The sequence below is a fragment of the Cetorhinus maximus genome, chromosome 26 (assembly GCF_964194155.1).
Source record: "Cetorhinus maximus chromosome 26, sCetMax3.hap1.1, whole genome shotgun sequence".
Lineage (NCBI taxonomy): Eukaryota > Metazoa > Chordata > Chondrichthyes > Lamniformes > Cetorhinidae > Cetorhinus > Cetorhinus maximus.
The window spans coordinates 19,241,809-19,266,363 of record NC_135904.1 but is presented as its reverse complement, the minus strand read 5'-3'; the positions used below and the strand labels follow the sequence as shown (position 1 = coordinate 19,266,363).

The window sequence follows — 24,555 nt, the reverse complement described above, 5'->3', positions numbered from 1 at the left end:
AGAATTGTGAGGTGCAGCTGTCCTATTTCTGGCATAACTCTTGTCTGTTACGGTTACAACCTTACAGATGACTGTCAACTCAGCTACATCTCGCCGATGTTCCATAGGCTGAGTTTTGATATGTGGTTGCAAGCCCATCTCTGTAAAATCAATGGTCCACATGGCTTTGGACTATGTCATGTCCAAATGAAGAAGACAGGTTTCCTTTGTATCATGCTAAATTTAATATTCATGACTGAATGGATATAAATTTTCTAGAGCACAATGTTGCCAATATTGGCAAGTTGTATAGAACCCATTCTTCTACTAATTTTCAAAATGTTTTCACCATTTGTTAGTTTTGGTATTATTCAGACATGATTCCAAAGCCAAGGAACCGAATCTCTGTGACTGGAGAGACTCAAGTGTACATATTGGAGAATAGTTCACACTAAAGCATCTTTCCTAACTTGATCATGCTCTTATTAACTATTGAAGGTAGAACGTCATTTGTCTGTTCACCCTCCAGTTTTTGTTCATATTTACTGACAATCACAGTTCACCTTAAGATGGTGAATTAATCATAGACGAAGAGGAGGAATAAAATGAGGCTAATCACTTGACCCTGATGGCCTCCTACATAAATGTACATTCAGGATCTTATCACACCACTTATGATTGACTACGTGTGGTGACCACAATCTGTTCACATAGGGAGCTATGCTTCCCTGTCTAACCATTTCTTCAATTATTTGTACAGCATCTTTCCTTCAGATGGTGTAAGCTAATTCCAATAAATAGCTGTTTAGTTGGGGTGTTGCACTTTAAAGCATTGAAAAAGATTTTCATATCATCAACTTTAATATTTTTCCCCTAACTCCTACCTGGAATGAAAGTTCCTGGTCATAACATTATACTTAAGTACTTCTAGGATTAGTTATGCCATACAGCCAAGCCTTTGCTATAATATTCCTTTCCAGATGCCAAACATGGGCTGCTTCAATGCAGAAAAATTAGTGTACATACTTGCCATTTCGTGTTTTTTTTAAATTCAAAATTAGGTAAATTTATTGTAAGAATTGGACGTTAATAGAATGCAGGAATTTTTCTTAGTTCAAGATTGCAAACCAAAGGTCTGAAACAACTGCACTTCTGCATTTTTCATGAACATCCTTAAATGGAATAAACCCTCAGTCCTAAAAGCAAAACCATTCACTCAACTCACATAAAGGTTCCCTACATTTCTTCAGAAATGCTGTGGTAAAACAGAGATGGAATCCAAGGCAGTTAAAGGCAAATTAGATGGTTACCTGAACTTTTTAAACATTTAAGAAAACAATATAAATTAAACTCCTAAGTTTTTAAAAAAAAAGTGAGACTAAATTAAAACAAGATTAAATCAACTAATTTTGTTAAAACATTGTCAGTTTTGAAGAAATGGTAATTATTTTGTTGGGTTTGTTTTAGAGACCCAGAAATGACCTCTTCGAACAAGTTTAAATCCCCACTCCTGTTCTAATCGATAATCTGAAACTGTAATTTTAAATTTAAATAGTAGACTTTAGGAAGTACCTAAAATGATCATGTTTTTCCCTCATGTGGCTAACTCTTTTTACTTCTACATTAGTTTAAATGAGCTGGACCGCCTGGCGTTACTGGAGGGAAGCAGATGCTTGCTTGGAATTTTTTCCCAATACAAGGGAAGATTGGCTATTCTCTCCTTTCCCTTCAAAAAGAAAATAAATTGGCTACGCAATTTTTTTTTTTAAAAACAAGAACAGATTTACAAGTGAACACTTTTGAAATCCATCGTATAAAAACATGTCGCTCCACCTGAAAATAATATGGCTATCAGGTCGCTAAAACTAGCTTGCTACTTTTGAGGAACTATTATACAGAACATTTCCTAAAGACCATTATATTCCATATAAATTCGAACTGATCCTGACTAGGTTTACAGAAATGAAACAATATCTTCAAAACGCATTGTACACAGGTCCAAAAATTATTTCAAACCCTATCATCGTAAGTAACAATTCAAAAGGAAATGTGAGAATCAGTGAAAAGTAATGCAGCCCTCCAAATGATGAGCAAATATTGGATGTAGATTCAGAACCACTTTAGAGCTTGTCAAATTGGAAAACTCAACTTGTGGCATTTTTCTTTTCCACCATCCGATTTTGCGAAAGACATTTGGAGGTGACATTGTACAGCAGTTGTTGGATGTCAACAAGTAGTCACTAGTTTGCTGATGAGTAGGTCTTTATGTGAGCTCCTGGAGGTAACTTGGAGATCTAGTTAGTGATAAATGTTTAGTGGGTATTGTCTCCAGGTGGAGATTGAATTACCTGGTTGAGACCAGTACTGGTCATCAAAGGAGAGAGTGAACAAAGGGCACTATTGTTTAGCTTCTTTGTTCCTGGAAGGTATTTGAAAGATAGTACAATACTAATAAGCAGTTCAGGGTGTTATTGGCAAGAGGCCAGACATGTGCCAAGTTGCAGAGTTTTTTTGTGGTATTGGGAACTTAATGAGAGAAAGCCATCTACAAAATGGGTTGGAGCAGGAAAGTAATATATGAGTGAGGCATTTTACAGTAAAAAGAGGCTTGCAAAGGTGAAAGCACGGCAACTTTTTTTTACTGTTATTATTAGTCTTACTTTAAGTTCAGCCTTTTGAGTATGCTCCAATCTTTTTTTTTGGGAAAAATATACTTTATTCATAAAATATCTGAAAGAACATTACAAAACATTTCAAAATGACCATCACAAAAAATGCAATCATACTCAAGTTTTCCACATAGACCATGAGGTGCTTCAATACAATCAATGAACATTACAGACATTTCAACATGGTCATTACAAACAGTCAGACAGTGCAATGGTATTTAAGTTATCTACATATATCATGTTGCACTCTGAGTGCTTCAATACAACTGTGATACATGTAATATTCAGTGCATACATTCAATGTAAGTAATGCAATGTAATGCAGCCTGAGGGGTCAATACAATTCCTAGCCCCTCGGTGCACTATGGCTGAAAGGTCTTAGACAGCGACCTTTCCCCATTGGGTCTTTGTGGCGACTGCCCCAAGCTTTAGTGCATCCCTCAGCACGTAGTCCTGGACTTTGGAATGTGCCAGTCTGCAACACTCGGTCAGAGACAACTCCTTGCATTGGAAGACTAACAAGTTTCGGGCAGACCAAAGAGTGTTTTTCACTGAGTTGATGATCCTCCAGCTGCAGTTGATGTTTGTCTCGGTGTGTGTCCCTGGGAACAGCCTGCAGAGCATAGAGCCCTATGTCACACAACTGCTCGACAAAAACCACTGCATCTCTCTCCAGACCTTCTTTGCAAAGGCACAATCCACAAGGAGGTGAACAATGGTCTCTTCCCCACCACAGCCACCTCGAGGGCAACGTGCAGAGGGGGTGAGACTCCTGGTGTGTAGGAAGGATCTGACGGGGAGGGCCTTTCTCAGCACAGTCCAAGCTACGTCTTGGTGCTTGTTGGAAAGTTCTGGCGATGAAGAATTCTGCCAAATAACTTTGACAGTCTGCTCGGGGAACCATCCAATAGGATCCACCCTCTCCTTTTCCCGCAGGGACTCTAGGATGATACTTGCCGACCACTGCCTGATGGACTTGTGGTCAAGGCTGTTTCTCTGTATAAATTTTTCCACGAGAGACAGGTGACGCCGCACGATCCAACTGCTTGGACATGTGGCAGCGTGGCCAGACCCATCCTTCCAAACACTGGGGACAGGTAGAACCTCAGCACGTGGTGACACTTGGTGTTTGCGTACCGAGGGTCAACGCACAGCTGGATGCAGCCGCACACAAAAGGTGGCCATCACGATGAGGGCGATGTTGGGCATGTTTTTTCCCCCTTTATCTAGGGGCTTGTACATCCTGTCCCTGCGAACACAATCCATTTTTGACCTCCAGATAAAGCAAAAGATGAAAACAAAAAACTACTGCGGATGCTGGAAATCCAAAACAAAAACAGAATTAGCTGGAAAAGCTCAGCAGGTCTGGCAGCATCGGCGGAGAAGAGAAGAGTTGACGTTTCGAGTCCTCATGACCCTTCAGCAGAACTGAAGCAAAAGATGACTTGGGTGAACTCCACAGGAGTGAGGAATGGGCCAGACTTGCGCCACGTACAGCAAGACTGAGAGAGCCTCACACCTGATGACCAGGTTCTTACCCGCATTGGAGAGGGAGTGTCGCTCCCACATGCCCAGTTTTCTTTTCACCGTAGCCACTCGCTCCTTTCAGTTTCTAACGCATGTCCTGCTCCCTCCGAACCATATCCCCAGCACCTTCGGGCAGTCTGACCAGACGGTGAAGGGGATAAAAGGATCGGTCAGCCCAGTTCCCAAAGAACATGACCTCGCTCTTGCCACGATTTACCTTAGCTCCCGAGGCCAGTTCGAGCTGGTTGCAGATGTGGATCAGTCTGCGCACCGACAGCGGATCCGAGCAGAAGATAGCGACATCGTCCATGTACAGGGAGGCTTTGACCGGAGTGCCTCCACTGCCTGGGATCGTCACTCCTTTTATGCCCGGATCCTTCCTGATGGACTCAGCAAAGGGTTCTATGCAACACACAAACAGGACAGGGGAGAGAGGGCAGCCCTGCCTGACTCCAGATTTAATAGGAAAGCTATCTGATTCCCACCCATTGATTGAGATGGCGCTACTGATGTTAGTGTAGAGCAGTTGGATCCAATTGCAAATTCCCTCCCCAAACCCCATTTTGGAGAGCACATCCACCATGTGATATTCTTTCAAAGGCCTTCTCCTGATCCAGGCTAATGAGGCAGGTGTCCACACCCCTATCCTGCACATAGGCAATCGTATCCCTGAGCAGCGCGAGGCTGTCAGAGAAGTTCCTGCCTGGCACAGTGCAAGTCTGGTCAGGGTGGATCCAGAGCAGATGACCTTGGACAGAATCTTATAGTCCATATTCAACAGTGAAATGGATCGCCAATTTCTAATTTCCTCCCTTTCCCCCTTGTACTTGTAGATGAGGGTGATGATGCCTTTCCTCATGGATTCTGACATGCTGCCAGCCAGGAGCATATTCTCGAACACTTCTAGCAGGTCTGGGCTGATCCAGTCCCACAGAGCAGAATAGAACACCGCCAGCAAGCTGTCGCTTCCGGGAGTTTTACTCTTCTCGAAGGACTCAAGGGCCTTAGTCAGTTCATCAGGAGTTAGCGGTTTGTCCAGGCTTTCCCTTTTACTGTCGTCTAAGACCTCCATGATAGAGGACTGGGAGGACTGGGAGGCCGTGCTGTCTGTGGGCTTCACCTCATACAATCCGGCACAAAAGGATTTACTGATCCTCAAAATGTCGGACTGCGATGACTTTACTGAGCTGTCTTCTTCCTTCAGGCTACTGATCACAGAGCTCTCTCTGTGTACCCTTTGGAAGATGAGATGTGAACACATCTCATCCTGCTCCACAGAGCGGACTCTGGACCAGAAGATGATCTTGGAGGCCTCTGAGGCAAAGAGCGAGGCTTGCTGGCTCTTCACCTCTTGACATCGACCCCCATCAATTGCAGCCGGAGCAGGTTCTACACGTTTTTCTGGAGTGGAGACATTTCCCTCTGTTCCTTTCTAGCCTTCTGGACACCTTTGAGAATGAAAAACCTCTTGATGTTCTCCTTGATCGCTTCCCACCAGTGTGTCAGGGACTCGACGAGAGGTTTCACGGTTCTCCAACCTTTGTAATCCCTCAAGTTCCTCAATGTTCTCTGGGTTCAGCAGTTGCACGTTTAGCTTAAATGTCCCCCTGCCCACCCACTGGTCTTCCATGCTCCAATCATTTGAATACCCGTTTCAATTTCATTTCTTTACACGAATAGGGAAGAGCGCCTAAATGACCCAGATATGTAAAGGCAGGCCACTTTTGGGAAATGGGGGTTCCGGCTTCAACTTTAAACTTCACAGGTTTGCAGAACTGGGAAAGAGACGAAATAAAAACAGGAAATGCCGGAACAACTCAGCAGGTCAGGCAGTATCTTGCAGAGAGAAAGAGAGTTAACGTTTGGGGGTCCTGATGACCCTTCATCAGAATGCGTTTCTTTTATTCCAGATTTCCAGCATTTTGCTTTTTCATTACTGGAAAAGGCTGTTCTGACTGGTAGCTTTAGACCAATGAGGGAGCAACTTTTTTTTGCACCATTCAGGCATCATGGCTAAGAATTGAAGCCTGGGAACTTTAAAGAGCTGCAGTTAGAGTTGAGGCTCCCAAGGATTTTTGGTGTTTTGTGTACCGTGGAGATTTTGTACATGAGGACTTGTATTTTTTTTCATGTTGTAGGGAGTTTAGATTTTTTTTGGTGCATGAGGCTATTTGAATTTTCTGTATATGGAGAAGTCTGATTCTGATGTGATCATATAGGGCCTATTCACATGTGACATACGTGTCATATGTCAAGTTGCAAAAAAAAAAGGTCATCCTTACCATGCATCACTGATCCACAACAATAGGTGTTCACCTGGCATTTAACACAAGTGTGTATATTGGGTAAAATTCTGCAGTCTGCAGATAGTGGTTCAAATTCATAAATGAACAGTATCCCAACTGTGCACTGATTTATTATTTGTCAGTCAGTCATTGAGAAGCTGACAATAATAGTGGACACGTTGACATCGAGAGAGAAAGAGAAAAGAACGGAAATGCAAGTGTGCAGCAAACAGCTCACAGGAAGGTAACAGCCCACATTTAGATATAGCCATTGAATGACATATATCAGAATGAAATGGGATGGAAAGATTTGTGTTTTGTAACCGAAAAGCCAAAAAGGAACGCATTGAGGGGTAATCCTTAGAAACAGACAGCTAGAGGAGCTTCAGCTTATATTTAGAACAAAAAGATGCCTGTGTGTTGAAAGAAGAATTATAGAGTTTTGGTTTCAAAGTCATGTTTTGTAATTACCACTGTTTGGAGCAGCTGTTAGTTCCCACTGTGTCCTGAATTACTGAACCACAACAGAGTGGAAGGAATAAAGAAGAACATGTGAAAATGGACAGGAATGAAAGTAGGTTGGCTGTTCTGGGAAAGGAGAAAACACCTGGAATAAGATGTTGGGATAAATAGAAAACCCAGGCTGGAATGTTGAGGTTGGCAGGCGGGCGTGGTCGACGGGCCTGGGAGCGGCTGGGAAATGGCCCACCGCCGGTGATCGCCCCCCCCCCACCCCCACCCCCCCCCCCCCCCCACCCACCGCAATTTCGCGCTGGCGGGCCCAGTGTGAAACGCAGCTTCTCACTGGTCGGGAAAGGGCGGACGGGGGCGGGTGCCTGTCGGCCGCCAGGACCAATGGCGACCCGGCGGGCGGGCAGGGGGCCAGGTCGGGTGGGCACTCGCCCCCTCTCTCCCCACCCCACCCCCCTCACTTTTCAGATGAGTCGCGGTCCTCCTGGAGGCAGTGGTTGCCAGGAGGGACACCACCACCTTCTCAAGGGCAACTAGGGACGGGCAATAAATGCTGGCCCAGCCAGCGATGCCCACATCCCGAGAATGAATAATAAAAAAAAAAATTCAATGCTCCTCTGTTCTTTCAGGAGACGACAAGCCATAACCGATTGGAGAAGTCACGGACAACACGCCCAACCCGCTGCTGCTCACCAGGTTCGAGCAGGATGCCCTTGAGATGGGGACCTGCAGCCGGGTGTGGAGTGGCGGGGGTGCAAGACGAAGGTAAGGGTGCAGTGCACAGAGGAGGGAGTTTCAGATTGTGCAACCATTCTAGTCTCTTCATTGATGGGAGGCCTGAACCTGGAGTCCCCATTGATCATTGAAAGATGAGGGCACCGTGATGCAGATCTCCGTTGCCTCGCCAGGGTGCCTGGCATGTACAGTGACAGAGTGATGACTTTAACTAATGACATGTCCTTGTTCTCCCTTAGATTCGCCAGCACGCTCTCGCTCTCTGGCACCCGAAGGGCCACCCCTGATACCAGAGGACCACCTGGCTTCATTTACACCTGCGTCACCCCCGCTGTCTGAACCAGGCACCAGCACAGATACCAGCACCTCGGTGGGCATTAGATCAGTGGCTAGAATGTTGGTGCACGTTGGTGAGAGCACTTCACACTCGCTTGAGGTACAGGCGGAGGCAGAGAGTGCCCAGGGCGTCGGCAGTCGAAGGCAGATGATGGGCCTCTGGAGTCACCCATTAGGCGGCAGATACTGGATATCCAGCAAGATGTGCTGGAGCATCCGGCGGACATCCATGAGGGTCTGCGTGCCGTGGTCTCTGTTGTGGAGGAGACCGTGCGGAGCATGAGCACTGCGTTGACTCTCATAGCCGAGCACACTGCCTCCTCCATTGAGAGAGTGGCAACTCTCATGGAGAGGCAGCTCCAGGAACAGAATGAGGGGTTCCTGGGGCTGTGCCTGGACCTGCAAGGCCTCACACTGGCAATGACCTCAGGCGGTCAGTGTCCACGTGGGGGATGGATGAGGCACCCAGTATCCCAGCCCGTCCATCAATGGTGAGCAGGGAAATCCAGAGCGACCTCACGTTGGGGCATAAGCTGCTTGTTGTCTCTGCGGGCTCCTCTCAGGGCGCTCTGGATGATGGCAGCAGCTCCTCCAAAACTCCGTCAGTGACCGTCGCATCTGATGAGGCTGCGATGACTGGGGAGATGCCAGCTGTGGCACTGGCCTCTCCCTCCCAGGCAGGGCCAGCACAGGCTCCACTAACTAGAGGACGACTGCTAAGGCCATCAAGGCCGGTCAGCAGGCTGTCTCCAACGCCGGTGCCAATGAGAGGGGGGAGGGTAGGGCACCAAGAGCACAAGAGGGACAGTTCATGAGTGATTTTCTGTTCATTTATGTTTGGTTTATATGTCTGCTGGTGTGGATATCAACACCAGTAATGGTAATGCCATTATGCTTTCAATTTGACGATAACATTATGGCCTGAGTACGCTTCACCTTTTTTTCTTTCTAGTGCAGGGTACGCCAGTATGTAATGCTGGATGTGAGTGGCTGGATACTTTATTGCACAGGCATTGAGCGGACTTTGGGTGCAAATGAAAGAGTCATTTCAGACTCTGGGATGGAGGCGGCAGCCCTGGCATGAGATGGAAGCAGATCTTTCGTAGCCTAGTTGAAGGAGTTTTGGATCAAGGCATCCTTGGTCTACCTGCCTCCCTAGAGGTTACCGAGGTCTGCCTCCATGCCCTCAGCATTCTCCTCACTTTGCTCCTCTTCCTACTCACCACTGGGTTCATCATCTGTGGCCTGTGTAGCTATGTCAAGATCCTCTTCCTCCAGTGGGTACACCCTTGCCAGTGCCAGATTGTGGAGAGCACAGCATAAACCACCATCAGTGATACCCACTTTGGGGGATACAGTAGCGTACCCCCAGAACGGCCTAGGCATCGGGAGTGCATCTTAAGAAGGCCTATGGTCCTCTCTACCACCCCCCTTGTGGAGGCGTGACTCCTATTGTACGCTGCTCTGACTCTCTTCTTAGGTGGTGGAGAGGTGTCATGAGCCATCTCTTCAACGGATAGAACTTATCACCCAGCAGCCATCCATCCAGTCGGGCTGGAGCACTGAAGAGCCTCAGCACCTGGGAGTGTCTCAGGATGTAGGCGTCATAGGAACAGCCAGGGTACCTTGCATAGACTTGCAGAATCTGCATCCTGTGATCACACACTATCTGCACATTCATAGAGTGGAATCCCTTCCTGTTGATGAAGGCACCCGGCTGACCCACTGGTGCCTTGATGGCCACATGTGTGCAGTCAATGGCACCCTGGACGCGGGAGAACCCAGCAATCGCTGCAAAGCCTCTGGATCACTCAGCCTGGCTGACCTCGTCTGTATGGTAAAGAACAAAGATCAGGACCCGCGAACAGAGCTTCAGTCACCAGCTTGATACAACTGTAGACAGTTGATTGGGAGACTTCACACAGATCCCCCACTGACCCCTGGAGGTTTAGAGGTTGAGGGCCACTGTGACCTTCAGAGCCACAGGCATGGGGTGTCCACCCACAGTCAGAGCTGATTTCAGCCCAATCATCTGACAGATGGAGGTCACGGTCTCCCTTGAGAGGCAGAGCCTCTGTCAGCATTGCACTTCAGACAGAGTTAGCTGCATCGCCGCCTATAAACCATGGCAGCAGGATAGTAGTGCCTTTGGCGGCCCCTTCCGCCTTGGACTTCCTCTGGCCCTGTGCCCCTTGTGCCTGCGCCTCTCCTCCCACAGGTCCCTCCCCTGGAGGCTGCATTGGGACACCTGGCCTCCTCTCCCTTCTGCCCCTCTCTTCCTCCTCAGAGGAGGTGTCACCAGCGGAGACCACAATCCTCATTCCCAGGGTAAGGGAAGGCTGCCTGATACCTGGAAGGGTCCACACGGTCTAAATCCCCCAGGGGCCTTGGAGACACCGATAAATCCTGAAATGAAGCTTGAAAGTGCTAAGACTGAAGCCCTGAACAGAGGTGAAGCTGTCATATATCAATAAGTCACCAACAGCAAACTCTCTACCAAACTCCTCACGACTCACACTGGCAACGCTGCTGACTTCTTTTATCCCACCCGTGGATGAGGTTTTTGAAAATGTCGGCTGGCATCCCGCCCGTTTTGCCCGTGTGACCAGCGTGAAATTGCACGGGCAACGAAAAATCAGTATCAATTGGCTTTTCAATGGCCTTAACTGGCCTCTTAATTAATGGCGGGTGCAGTTTCCAGCACCTGCCAAGTGAAATATCACACAAGTACGCTCACCCGACATCATCGCGCGCTACTCTATGCTCGAGCACGTCAGGCACGCGCCTACACGCCGAGCGAAAAATGATCCCCCGAGTGTGGGAGAGGCACGAGTTAAAGAACACCTTAAACGGGACAGAAATATTCGGAGGTTGTGATCACTAGCGTACGTACCAGTTTTAAGCTAATTTCACTTGAAATCCATGGTGCATGTGCAAATATAGTTAACTGAAAAATGAATAGGATTTAACAAGTACTTGGTCATATTCACAAGGTCAAAAAGTAACCTAAAGGTTGCAAGCAAAGTCAGAAGTTGCAGGGTGAGCTCAGTGACATACTGATAGGAGGGGGATCATTATCCCTTAAAAAAATTACACTTTCACCATTGGCAAAATCATCCTCATCTTGGATTGGAAAAGATGGAATGATGCAACAGTTCTGATGATGATAGAGCACCGAGCACAGCTTCAGACAAATGAGTGTATGTGCACACACACAGACACATGTTTAATGGGGAAAGCCAAAATGAATGAATAAATAAAGAAGTTAGTTTGAAATGGTTTAAACAAAACCATCTCTAATATTTTCATAAACAACAATACAAAATGCCACTACCTGACTTTTTTTGAAGCCTGTAATTTTTTTTTTTAAAAAAGTATTCTTCCGTTTCAGAACAAATCATTTGTCCTGCTTCTGGAATTCCCTATGAAAGAGAAGAGGAACATTCACAGGCCCCATTCCTAGAAGATGTCACCTGCTCATCGTCTTCACAAGAGTTGGACATGTTGGCATGTCACTTAGATACAGCGCTGGAAATTGAATCCACAGAAAGGTAAGCTCTTTGGGCTTTACATTTTGCCGTGATGTTACAATATTTCATACATCTATTAATATTAATTACTTTTCATACAAGTGCAGATAAGGACAGTTAAATAAAACGCAACCTTAACCCTACCAAACAGGAGACCTTATCAAACAGAATGCTGAAAATCTGGTTAACCTTTTGGATAAACATCATCATTAAATCTCTCTTGGTTAGGACTAAAGAAAGCAAAGAGGGCAAGACAATAACAGAAGGAGATCATGAGGACAGATGTGCTGGCTCTTCGCAAAGAGTAAGCAAATTAATAACGAGTGATTTTTTAAAAATGCAAAACAGAGTACTATACAGAACTCAGCTCAGTGAGGCCTGTGAAAAGGCATTAGAAAAGTAATAGGCGAGTCAAATGGCTCCCAAATAAAAGAGGAAACAGTGGAAATGGATTGGGAGATTCTCACAGGAAAGTTGTGGGAGCCGCTAAGGTCTGAAGTTGACGTCAATGTTGACATCAGAAGACTGCACGTAGGCAGGAGGAAGATAAGATACCTTTCTTCGTATTTTTGCTGAATCTGTTGGTAGCAGTTAAGACACTAGAGACAGAAAAGGTCAAACTTGGTGGGGCAGGGGGATTGAATTGATGTGTTGCAGGGAAGCTGTGGTTGGGTTGTCGCTACCAGTGGTGTGTACTGCTTAGACACCATTTAGCAGTCAGGTAGAAGTTACCAAGAAGTTTTTATTAACATTACTGAACTATGCACATATTTACAGTAGAAGGTAGAGGTATGGAGGAGAGGACTTCATGGCATGTCCTTGGTTGCTACCTAGCTCTAGGTCAGGTGCCTTCTTACATCACCAGTGGGCGGTAATGTACTCAGTCCCAGATTAACCCTTAATGAACTGGATCCTTCTACTACAGTGTTCCTGTATTTAGCCATTTTGTGTTAGGTTTCCCTGGTGTAGAATGGTGTTAGGAATTAATACAATGTGTGTGTTAAAAGCTGGTACTGCCTTTACAATTACTGTACTTTTATTTTAGCTCAATTTAATCAGGGTAGTAGTTTTATCTTTTACTATTTATTGATAGCTTCAACATGCCATTTTGTGGTTTTGTCATAGTGATCGTGTTTCAAAATGTCATGATTTCTGCCATGAATGGAACTGCCTGAGTGAAAAAACAGGAATTCTAATTTACATGTTCAAATAATGTAATGGTTTCATAATTAATTTGTTTATTATGGGTTTAAAAGTAACCAGACACCCAGTCAAATACAGTATGGGCTCTGCACTACAGGTGTGATCAATACAGTGCTGATAAATGTTTTAAAAAGCATTTAAACACTTTATATTTGTCATTTCAGTGACATTCAGGAAATGAGATACCTTATGAGAAATCTCAGGGAATCCATGCCACAATATCTTAAAATACAGGGTATGTATTTCACTTATTTATAAGTGTAAGCATATAAAAAAACTGCATGTTTGAAAAGTTCCTTTTGAACAATATGTTCACTTTATATTTGCATGCCATCTAGACAGATCTTCATAGGGGCAAAGGATATACTCATATAACCTTGAAATGTTTCCATTCTATTTAAAAGCACAACTCTTAAAAGCAGCGAGCAGACAACAACAGCAAACTTTAGAAAGACAGGATATCTGAACAAAGTGGTGCAGTGGGTTACAACATCTTTGGCCCTGGGTTTGAATGAGATGATAATAAAGTTGCACCTCATTATAGTGGTCTAAAATGAAATAGGAGGTTCTGTGGCATGGTGGTAGCATCCCTACCGCTGGGCCAGAATCTCCAGGCTCACTTCAGAGCTTGCTGGCCACGGGCAGTGTGCTCATAGCACAAATGAACAGGTTGATTATCAACTTGTAAATCTTTCCAATACACCTGAAGGCAGGTGGTAAGGGTGGGAAAGATTCCTGGTCAGCCACACTGAAGGCGGCAATGGCAAATCACTGCACAACTTTGCCAAGCATAATCAAGGACCAATCCAATGGAAGTCCATGGATGCCAATATCCTGGAGGAGGAATATTATATTTTAAAAAGTTTAAATATTAAAATCTTTGGGAATCTCAACCTGGTTCATAGGGGTACAAGTTCAAAACATAAGAGACAATTTGGCACAGCAGCAACTCACCAAGGCTCCTTCGATAGCACCTTCCAAACCCATGACCGCTAACGTCCAAAAGGACAAGGGCAGCATAAGACCACCACCTGGAAGTTCCCCTCCAAGCCACTCACCATCCTGACTTGGAAATATATCACTGATCCTTCATTGTTGCTGGGTCAAAATCCTGGAACTCCCTCCCTGACAGCACTGTGGGTGTACCTACACCACATGGACTGCAGCGGTTCAAGGAGGCAGCTCACCACCACCTTCTTAACGGCAATTAGGGATGGGCAATAAATACTGGCCTAGCCAGTGATGCCCACATCCCATAAATGAATAAAATGATTGGTGTGGGAAATAAGAAAAACCACAATGGTACAATTGGGCATAGATTTTCAAATTGGGCTCCTTGGCACCCAGAGGATCCATGAAAAAATCCTGATTTCTGCCCTTTTTTGCATGTTAGCTTACTAAATGGCTAATTTTGGGGCGATACGTCAATAAAGCATGTTTTCCACAATGGAAGAGCATGTCATCCAACTCTCTCTGCTTTGGAAGTGAGAGCAAAGTGGCTGCGGGAGTGGGTCTAAGAGTGGGATAAAACAGAAATGGAGGAAGTGTAATAAAAGTGCATGAGGAGGGAGAGAGAGAGAAAAAGTGTGGGACAGAATGTTCCCAGAAGTGCATCAGCATTTTACCTGAACGTAAATGGGTCATGTCACAGACTAGTAATCCAGAGCCCAGGCTAATGCCCTGGGGACATGGGTTCAAATCTCAAATTTAAATTCAATAGTCTCCGTGATGATGCCCATGAAACTATCAAGCGTCGTAAAAACCCATCTGGTTCACTGATGCCCTTTTGGGAAGGAAATCTGCCGTCCTTACTAGTCTGGCCTACATGTGATTCCAGACCCACAGCAATGTGGTTAACTCTTAACTGTCCTCTGAAATGGCCTAGCAAGATACTTAGTTATACAAAATCACTACAGCAAAATAGAAAAAAACTGGATGGACCTCCTGGCATCAAATTATGTGCACACAGCCCTGTCCACCCTGCAAAGTTTTCCTTACCTTTGTGGGCTTGTGCCAAAATTGGGAGAACTATCCCAAAGACTAGTCAAGCAACAGCCTGACAGTCATACTCATGGACTCATACCTTACAGCTAATGTCCCAGACGCCACCATCACCATCCCTAGGTATGTCCTGTCTCACCGACAGGACTGGATCCAGTAGACGCAGCAGCACAGTGATATAAAGGTCAGGAGAGAGTTTCCCTGGGAGTCCTCGAGATTGAAATCTCTTGGCGTCAGGTCAAACATGCGCAAGGAAATCTTCCTACTGATTACCACCTACCACTCTCCCTGAGCTGATGAATCAGTGTTCCTCCATCTTTAACACCACTTGGAGGAAGTACTGAAAATGGAAAGGGCACAGAATGTACTCTGGGTGGGGGACTTCAAAGTCCATCAAGAACAGTGGCTCGGTAGAACCACAACTGACCAAGCGGCAGAGTCCTGAAGGTCATAGCTGCTAGACTGGGTCTTTGGCAGGTGGTGAGGTAACCAACACAAGGGAAAAACCTACTAAAGCTGGTCCTCGCCAATCTACCTGTCCATGACACTCAAGGCAGGAGAGACCACTACACAGTAATTGTGAAGACTAAGTCCCGCTTTTACACCATACAGACTTTCCATTGTGTTGTTTGGCACTATCACCGGGCTAAAGGGATATCAGAACAGATCTAGAAGCTCATAACTGAGCTTCCACGAGGCGCTGTGGCCCATCAGCAGCAGCAGAGTTATATTCAACCACAATCTATAACCTCATGGCCTGGCATATCCCTCGGTCTATCATTATCATCAAGCCAAAGGATCAACCCTTGTTCAATGAAGAGTGCAGGAGGGTATGTCAGGAGCAGCACCAGGCAATGGGGTGTCAGCCTGGTGAAGATACAACACAGGACTATTTGCATGCCAAACAATGGATGCAACATGCAATAGACAGAGCCAAGTTAGCTCATAACCAATAGATCAGATCTAAGCTCTGCTGTCCTGCCACAACCAGCCTTGAATGGCGGTAAACAACTAATAGTTGGAGAAAGATCCCTAATATCTTCATCTACAATGATGGGGGAGCCCACCACATCAGTGCAAAAAACAAAGCATTTTCAACCACCTTCAGCCAGAAGTCCCGAGCGGATGATCTATCTTGGCCTCCTCCTGAGGTCCCCAGTATCACAGTTGCCAATCTTCAGCCAATTCGATTCACTCCACAATGTTGCGACCGGGTCCCAGACGAGGTCCCCCAATTTGTTAATTTCCCGAACGGGATCCCAATTTTGTTATGCGCCTGGGTGAGGTGGAATGAGCTGGCTCCCTTTCTTTACTGATTGTAACAAGATTAATTTAAAAGGAATCCCTGCCCCCTGTGGATACCTTTTCGCAGTCCCAATGTATTTTTTTAGAAGGAGCCAATTTAACACTTTGACTCAAGAAAGCAAGTTTATTAGTTACTAGAACCTGAGAAAAATAATAAAAATGCAAAACAAATACACAGATCAGAAATGAGAAGTTGAGAGTCCAAATAGAAGTTTAAAAAAAATATGAATCAGTCTTTGGCTTGTCTGTGGTGCGTTTGGACTGCTAAATTGAGGTTGAGGTCAAACTTATTTATTGACAGAACACCTCCACTGCTCCTAATACAAGAGCTCTAAACTAGTGTAATGACACCGCACAACACTCTAAACCACAAACTCATTTATAAAACTCCACTGAAAAGTAGAGCCACAGGTAAAATCCCACGTTTCTGCCCCAAAACTTACTCGGTCCAACTCAAACCCCCTTTCAGGATTTAGTTACTACCCTTAAAGCTATCCTTAATTCTCAGTCCCAAAACCCGTGGATCTGGCTGATACTTACAACTCCCCACACGGTTGGTCGTTCCGGTGTGAGGTGTAGGTCGGTGAATCAGGTTGACCGTTCCTGATCCTCCTTGATGACTGCAATGCCAGACCCCACGGCCTTGGCCTTTTATTACAAATCTTGTTGATAGTATCAAAGTACATTTCCTGGAGCACATTCTATTTGGATGGTCGGTGCTTAGCACCCCTTAATCTCGAGTCTGGTTTTTGCCTTGGTTCAGGCAACCCATTCATCGCGATGTTGTTTCCACAACCGAAACAATGGACCCCATTACAATGTGATGTCTTTGAATCTCAAGTTAATTCCTCCCTTATCACCCCACCAGCCTCCACATTCAAAGGATCATCCTCCACCATTTCCGCCAACTCCAGCATGATGCCACCACCAAACACATCTTCCCTTCACCACCCCTGGCGGCATTCCGCAGGGATCACCCCTTCCGGGACACCCTGGTCCACTCCTCCATCACCCCCTACTCTTCAACCCCCTCCCACGGCACCTTCCCATGCAACCGCAGAAGTTGCAACACCTGCCCCTTTACTTCTCCTCTCCTCACCGTCCAAGGGCCCAAACACTCCTTTCAGGTGAAGCAGCATTTCACTTGCACGTCCCTCAATTCAGTCTACTGCATTCGCTGCTCCCAATGTGGTTTCCTCTACATTGGAGAGACCAAACGCAGACTGGGTGACCGCTTTGCAGACACCTTCGGTCTGTCCGCAAGCATGACCCAGACCTCCCTGTCGCTTGCCATTTCAACGCTCCACCCTGCTCTCATGCCCACATGTCCATCCTTGGCCTGCTGCAATGTTCCAGTGAAGCTCAACGCAAACTGGAGGAACAGCACCTCATCTTCCGACTAGGCACTTTACAGCCTTCCGGACTGAATATGGAGTTCAACAACTTTAGATCATGAACTCTCTCCTCCATCCCCACCCCCTTTCCGATCCCCCTTTTTCCAATAATTTATATAGATTTTTCTTTTCCCACCTATTTCTATTATTTTAAAATGTATTTCCATCCATTGTTTTATCTCTACCTTTTAGCTTATTTCGATCCCTTCCCCCACCCCACCCCCACTAGGGCTAACTGTACCTTGCTCGTCCTGCTTTCTACCCTTAATGTCACCTATTAGCACATTTCTTAGCTAATATCACCACCTTCAACACCTCTTTGTCCTTTTGTCTATGATATCTTTTGGCAATCTCCACCTATCACTGGCCCTCTAACCAGCTCTACCTGTCCCACCTCCCCCCTTAAACCAGCTTATATTTCACCTCTCTTCTATTTTTCCTTAGTTCTGTTGAAGAGTCACACGGACTCAAAACCTTAACTCTGTTCCTCTCCGCAGATGCTGTCAGAACTGCTGAGTTTTTTCAGGTACTTTTCTTTTTGTTTTAGATTTCCAGCATCCACAGTTTTTTGCTTTTATAAGATCCATTGCTCCTTAGCTGTTGTTGATGTTTGTTTGTGAGGTGGCTGCTGTCTAGGACCATTTGCAGTGATAGGCTCCCAGTTCCTTTAATTGGATTGTCTGATGGCACTTGCTTTGTGTCTTTGAGATGATAATATCCCAGTATCTTTACACAGTATCGATTTGGTTTCTGTATCGATATGTTTGAAGATACAGAAACCTCTGTGTTGAGGTTTGGCAGATCCAACATGCCCCATCATCCTCCTCTCAATCAAAGTGATGTAAGATGTTGTCAACATGCCATCAAGCGGCACTTGCACATACACAGCAGGTGCTCACTAATGCTCAGTTTGGGTTCCATCAGGGTCACTCGGCTCATGACCCAATTACAGCCTTGGTCCAAACATGGACAAGGAGTTAAATTCCAGAGGTGAGGTGAGATAATAGTGACTGACCTTGACATTGAGGTATCTTTTGAACGGAATATGGCAAATAGCCGTAACAAAATTGAAATAAATGGAAATCAGAGGGAAAAATCTCCACATTTTGGAGGTCAATCATCTCGGTCTCAGGACATTGCTGCAGGAGTTCCTCGGGGTAGTGTCCTAGGCCCAACCATCTTCAGCTGCTGCATAAATGACCTTCCCTCCGCCATAAGTACAGAATTAAGTGGGGCTTTTAGCTGATGATTGCACAATGTTCAGTACCATTCACAACTTCTCAGATACTGAAGCAGTCCGTATCATTCAGGCGTGGCATGATAAGTGACAAGTGACACTCAAGCCACACTAGTGCCAGGCAACGACCATCTCCAACAAGAGATATTCTAACCATCTCCCTTTGACATTCAATAGTATTACCCCACTAACAACATCCTGGGGATTACCACTGACCAGAAACTGAACCAGCCATGTAAATACTGTGACTACAAGAGAGGTCAGAGGCTGAGAATTCTGCAGCAAGTAAGTCACCTCCTGACTCCCCAAAACCTGTCCACCATCTACATGGCACAAGTCAGGAATGTAATGGGATACTCTACACTGGTCTGGATGAGTGCAGCTCCAACAACGCTGAAGCTCAACCCCATCCAGGCCAAAGCACTCCATCCACCACCCTAAACATTCACACCATCCACCACTGATGCACAGAGGCAGCAGTGTGTACCATCTATAAGATGCACTGCAACAACTCACCAAGGCTCCTGCGACAGCACCTTCCAAACCTCTGCCACCTAGAAGGACAAGGGCAGTAGATGGACGGGTACACCACCACTTGCAAGATCCCCTCCAAACCCCGCACCACCCTGACTTGTAACTATGTTGCCCTTCCTTCACTGTCTCGGAATCAAAATTCTGGAATTACTTCCCTAACAGCACTGCTGAGTGTACCAACTCCACATGGACTGCAGTGGTTCAAGAAGGTGGTTCACCACCACATTCTCAAGGGCAATTAGGGATGGGCAACAAATGCTGGCCTAGCTACTGTAGCCTACATCCCATGAAAGATTACAAATCCTTCAGGAGTTTTGGTTCACAGTTCCTCAGAAGTGCATCAATATTCAAAAGGAGTTCCTCCACACAATAAAGCTCACTTGTGGCAATAACCAGACAAAATTTCTGATGCAGGGATAGAGTCTTCTACTTTGTTTTTCCTTTTTTTCGGTACCTTCATCTCCTTCCCTTTTCTCTCCCCCGCCCCCACACTTACTCCTCTCGCTTGTTTTACTTTCCTCCACTTTTTCACCTTGCGTACATGTCTTCTCCATTTTTGTTACTTTCCTCCCTCGTTTTCACCTCTCTTTTGCTTTGCCTCCTCAACTGTTTCCCCGTCTCCCCCTCCCCTCCCACTTTTACTCCTGTAGGCATCGGAGCTGTTATACTTCAAAACTGCAAGAAGCAGCATGAGAGAATTGGTGAGTGGGACCCCAAAGATCCAATGCACAGGATTTTAAAGGACGCTGGGGAATGGACGGTTAAAACAAAAACTGAGAAGGCGCCTTCTGCTAGATGTAATCAGCGCTTTACTGACCAGCCCAGATATGCCAATGTTTCTGAAGAGACTGAGGATAAGGAGTTGTACTCCATGTCTGGCTGCTCTATGACCCCTTTGGGAATACTTGCTGCAGACTAGGTACAAAAGATATAGGTGTGTTCCATTTATCAGCAGTAATACATCTCACCTTGATAAGCACTAAACTATCTTCCCAATGCAGTTAATTAAAATTAAAATTTTACATATATATCTGCTTAAAATGGCAAACGTTAAGAGATCTGAATGAAAAGTGGGATAGAAAGCAACATGCCAACTCTATTAACTGGGTATCATGGTGTAGATTTAGGTTATTTTTGAATCCAAGCAGAAGACATGTCAGGGCTCAGCAATATATTATATATTCTGGTGCTATAATAGTCCGAGTGATAAAGTGAGAAAAAGTATGCTGGACAAAGTAACTATATTAAACTCATTCTGATTAGAACTTTTAACTGTTTTTTTGGCAGTGTTTTGAAAAATCTATTTCACATGTAAACTTTATAATTATTACCATAATTGGTTAGACGATTTTTTAAAAATATAGAATCCACGGAGCAGAACAATGACATCCAATGGCAGGACATTGTAGAAAGTATAACCTGTTCCTGGTGTATCATACAGACAAAATTACATGTAACCATTAGCACATTAAATTACAAGAATTGAGAGATTTAGAGGCGATTTCTCTCTTATTTGTTATAACACAACCCCTTTTCTAAAAAAATGTTTGTAAAGTTTTGTATGTATATATTTTTCAATTATTTAAGTTCAAAAACTATAGCAAGGCAGTAGTGGAGATGGTACCTGTGATGAAGGGCTTCAGTTATGTGAGGAGACTATAAAAGCTGGGATGGTTCTCCATAGAGGAGAGAAGATTAAGAGGAGATTTGATAAAAGCAAGTTATAGGGCAGGAATTTACGTGTTGGCGAGCAGGGGCGGGGCCCACTCACTGACGCGTAAAATGACGCATGGCGACGTCGGGTGGAACTCCTGACGTCACTGCGCCCCATTTAAATTTTCAGGAAGGTGGGGGCGCAGCAAAATCAGCTGCGCGCCCACTGACCTGTCAATGGCCAATTGAGGCCATAGACAGAGTCAATTAAGTAATTAAAGGACCTACTGTCCAACCTTAAGGTTGACAGGCAGACCAGGATCCCAGGCGTGAATTAGAAAAGGTATGAAATCTCATCTACGGGCAGGATGAGGTTTCATGTAGGTTTTTAAAAATTTTAATAAAATTTTTGAAAAAATTATGGACATGTCCCAACTCGTGCGACAGTGTCACACGAGGGGACGTTAGGGAAATTTTATTTATTTATTTTTAGCTTTTTGACATTTAGAGCCGATCTCCCCGAGGCTGCACTTAGCCTCAGGGAGACGAGTGCGCTCTATCGTGCACACGCGTGAAAAAGCGCGCTCTCGATTTCGGGAATCCCCCCTCCGCCCGCACAGGGAGAGCTTCTGTGCGTACGTCACGCTGGGCAGGCCTTAATTGGCCCCGCCTTCGTAAAATGGCGCCGCGTCCCCGATCGGGGGCACCGATCGGAAGGGCGCCTGTGCGCCCCCGCCCTTCAACTTCGCCCCCGATGGGGGGGGGGATTATCCTGCCCATAATGATCAGAAATCCACTCCTTGAAAAGGTGGTTGAAGCAGATTCAATACTAACTTTCAAAGGAGAACTGGATATATACGCGAAAAGGAAAAATATTGTCGGGCTAGAAAAGGAGCAGGGGAGTGTGACTAAGAGCTGGCACAGACACGAATAACCACCTCCTATGCTTTATGATTTTGTGGAAACAAAACCTACACCATATAGCTATATAAAGCTGTCATGCTGAAAACTTGTGATCTTGTATTTAGCACAATCGTGAGTTATGTTGTTAACTATATAGACTGAAGATTTAGTTGGCTTAAGGTACTCAGAAAACTGCGACTTGGTGAGGATTGATAAAGTGAATGCTTAAAATGGTTGACTGCAGCACTGGAGCTGAAGGCAAGGAGGCAGTGTCAACAAAGCAAATGCTCACCTAGGTTCCTCCAGACCATCTCCAGGGGGCAGCATTGCATTGGCTGATTTGTGTAGTTCCATAAATACCTGTTGTTTCTGAATGTGCCTGAAATTTATTAATCTGGAAAGGGCTTAGGTTCAATTTCTCTGATTTATGCATTATGCATGTTAGCCCTGAGCTAATTACTGTCTTTAAATGGGTGGGGAGCTTTTTGATGACTATCTTAACAGATTCCTTTGTGCCCATTGTTAAGTGAGGGATGCAATTTTTACTCAATCCATATGAATGTTCCTAGGGTGTGGTTGATGAGGAGGGAAGGGAAATCACAGCACAATACCCATTTCATTCAATTTAAACATGCAGGCATTACTGCTAAATATTACTAGTGTTATGATTTCCCCAAAGTAATGAAATAAAGGTAATTTTGACCCAACAAAATAAAGTTCTCTTTTTTAAAAACGCAACGGCAATACTGCAGTCACCACAGAGGAAATAAATGGCATGAAAAAAATTAAATTAATAAACATCTGGTTGATGGCAACCAGGCCATTCGTTCAATTTCTGTACACTTTACAGCCTATAATCAAATACGTGACATGGTCCCATGGCTCTGCAATGCTGCCTGATACAAGACAACAAGGGTGACCTAAAATCAGTTTCAGATCTTAACATTTAATGGCACAACGCATTGAACTATCAAATTGATTTTTCCTTAGGAGTAATGTTGTCCAATACAGAAATAAAGTATTCCAGAATCCTTATATATTAGAGATGAGGAACTAATATTTTGGAGGGGATTCATCCTTGGTTTATGTTTTGTTAAACCCATAGGCTGGCAACATGCTTTTGAACAAATGCACAAACCCACTCAACCACACATTCTGGCTAGAAAATCAGAAAGTCTTTTACATGACACACTAAAAACACTTGCCACAGGTGCTTAATTATTTTTAAACTCTTGGTAACGCCAAGATTTATTCCTTACTCTGTACTTTTTTTTCCCCCCCCACAGATGAATACTGCTTGTTGACTCCATCTCCCACACATCCAAAAATTCGGAAGAGGAGAAAATGCGGACTATGTTGTATAAAGAAATGAAACCATTTGTTATGCCCATCAATTCTTACTAATAAAAAGTCATAGCTTAGGATAATTGGAATTATAGGTATTTAAATTTGTTGAATACATTTGTTTATGAAACATTCAGCAAACCAAGTGTAATATCAAAGAAACGGCTTTAGCAATTTTAATCAGTGGTGTAGAATAGTTACCAATGTAGAATTGTTTTTTTGTCTCAACACTCGGGTATTTATTTTGGATTCTTAAAACGCTATAATACTATTTAATGCCGTGTTAGCGTCTTTTGTGCCTTGCTGTTTTTACAATAATCCCCTCCTCTGTATTGAAATATGAAAAATATAAAAGCATTTACTTAAGTGAGCACTAAACATGGAAAAATAAACCTGCTGTACAGACTGATATGGCCAGTAAGATGTGGTTAAATGAAATTTATATTGTGTGAAGAAGCTACAGGAATCTATATGACTCAGTAACAAAAAATAAAATTGTATGCAGCAATAATTTCTTCTCAAATGATTTTTTTTGGTGAATGGATAGTGCACATTTTAAACATATAAGAGATTACGGTGCAAGTCGGGCGAGTGCGTGCTTCACAGTCTCCCTGAGGCACAGGGTTCCCTCAGGGAGATGAAGTGTTATATAAAAAAAATAAAATAAAAACGTAATGAAACGTCTGATCATGTAGGACATGGTATTAATTAAGTTTTAAAACTTTTATTTTATTTTTACTTGCTTTAGGAAACCTCATCCTGCCTGTGGATGAGGTTTCCTAAAAAGTGCAAAGGCCGCTTAGCCTTTGCCTGCCTGCCAACAGAAGGTTGGATGGGCAGCGAAAAATTCAACTTAATTGATAATTTAATGATCTTCATAGGCTGCAGACTCTGGCCTGTACCCGAACAAAATATCAACGTGCGTCATTTTATGGTCAAGCAGGTCGGGCTGCCCGCCGAGCTAAAAACTTTATCCTAATGTTTTAAGGAAGCACCAAGGGCAGAACAAGTATTTTATTCTTCAATCAGAAATGCTATAATCTGAAGTCACATGACTTCATTCCAATCTCGTTACAGCTCAAAGCTATGGATCAGCTTCCGATTCATTTCGGCTGACAGACTTTGTAACGTGTGTAATGAATGCACAGTAAACAAAACAGTTAAAACTAAACCACGTCCAAACACTCCAAATCTCACAGAGCAAGGAGGTAAAGAGGGTGGGATAAATTTCAAGAGCAAGAAAATAGCAAAGAAATGTTTTCCCCTATTTATCCATCACGTGACTTAAACTATGTTTGCCAAAGATGGGAATGGACGTAATATTAAGAGGTGCCTTAAGCATTGTTGCACAACACTATTTAAAACACTACATCAACAAGGCCAAACTTAAAAGAATACCTCTGCTACACAGATGTAATTTTTTGTTTTCACACACAAGCCATTCTTTTG

At 44.5% G+C, this 24,555-nt stretch overlaps 1 protein-coding gene across 1 annotated transcript in view; it reads left to right on the top strand.

Moving 5' to 3' along the window:
• The window catches only part of LOC144668175 (regulator of G-protein signaling 7-binding protein-like), a 35,038-nt gene extending 11,426 nt beyond the window's left edge, over positions 1-23,612 (top strand). Inside the window, exons 4-6 of the mRNA XM_078529924.1 lie at positions 11,394-11,553; positions 12,900-12,970; positions 23,049-23,612. Of these exons, the coding sequence (XP_078386050.1) occupies positions 11,394-11,553; positions 12,900-12,970; positions 23,049-23,134 (317 nt within the window). The 3' untranslated portion in view covers positions 23,135-23,612. The remainder of the gene's footprint in view (positions 1-11,393; positions 11,554-12,899; positions 12,971-23,048) is intronic.
• Positions 23,613-24,555: the final 943 nt, after the last annotated feature.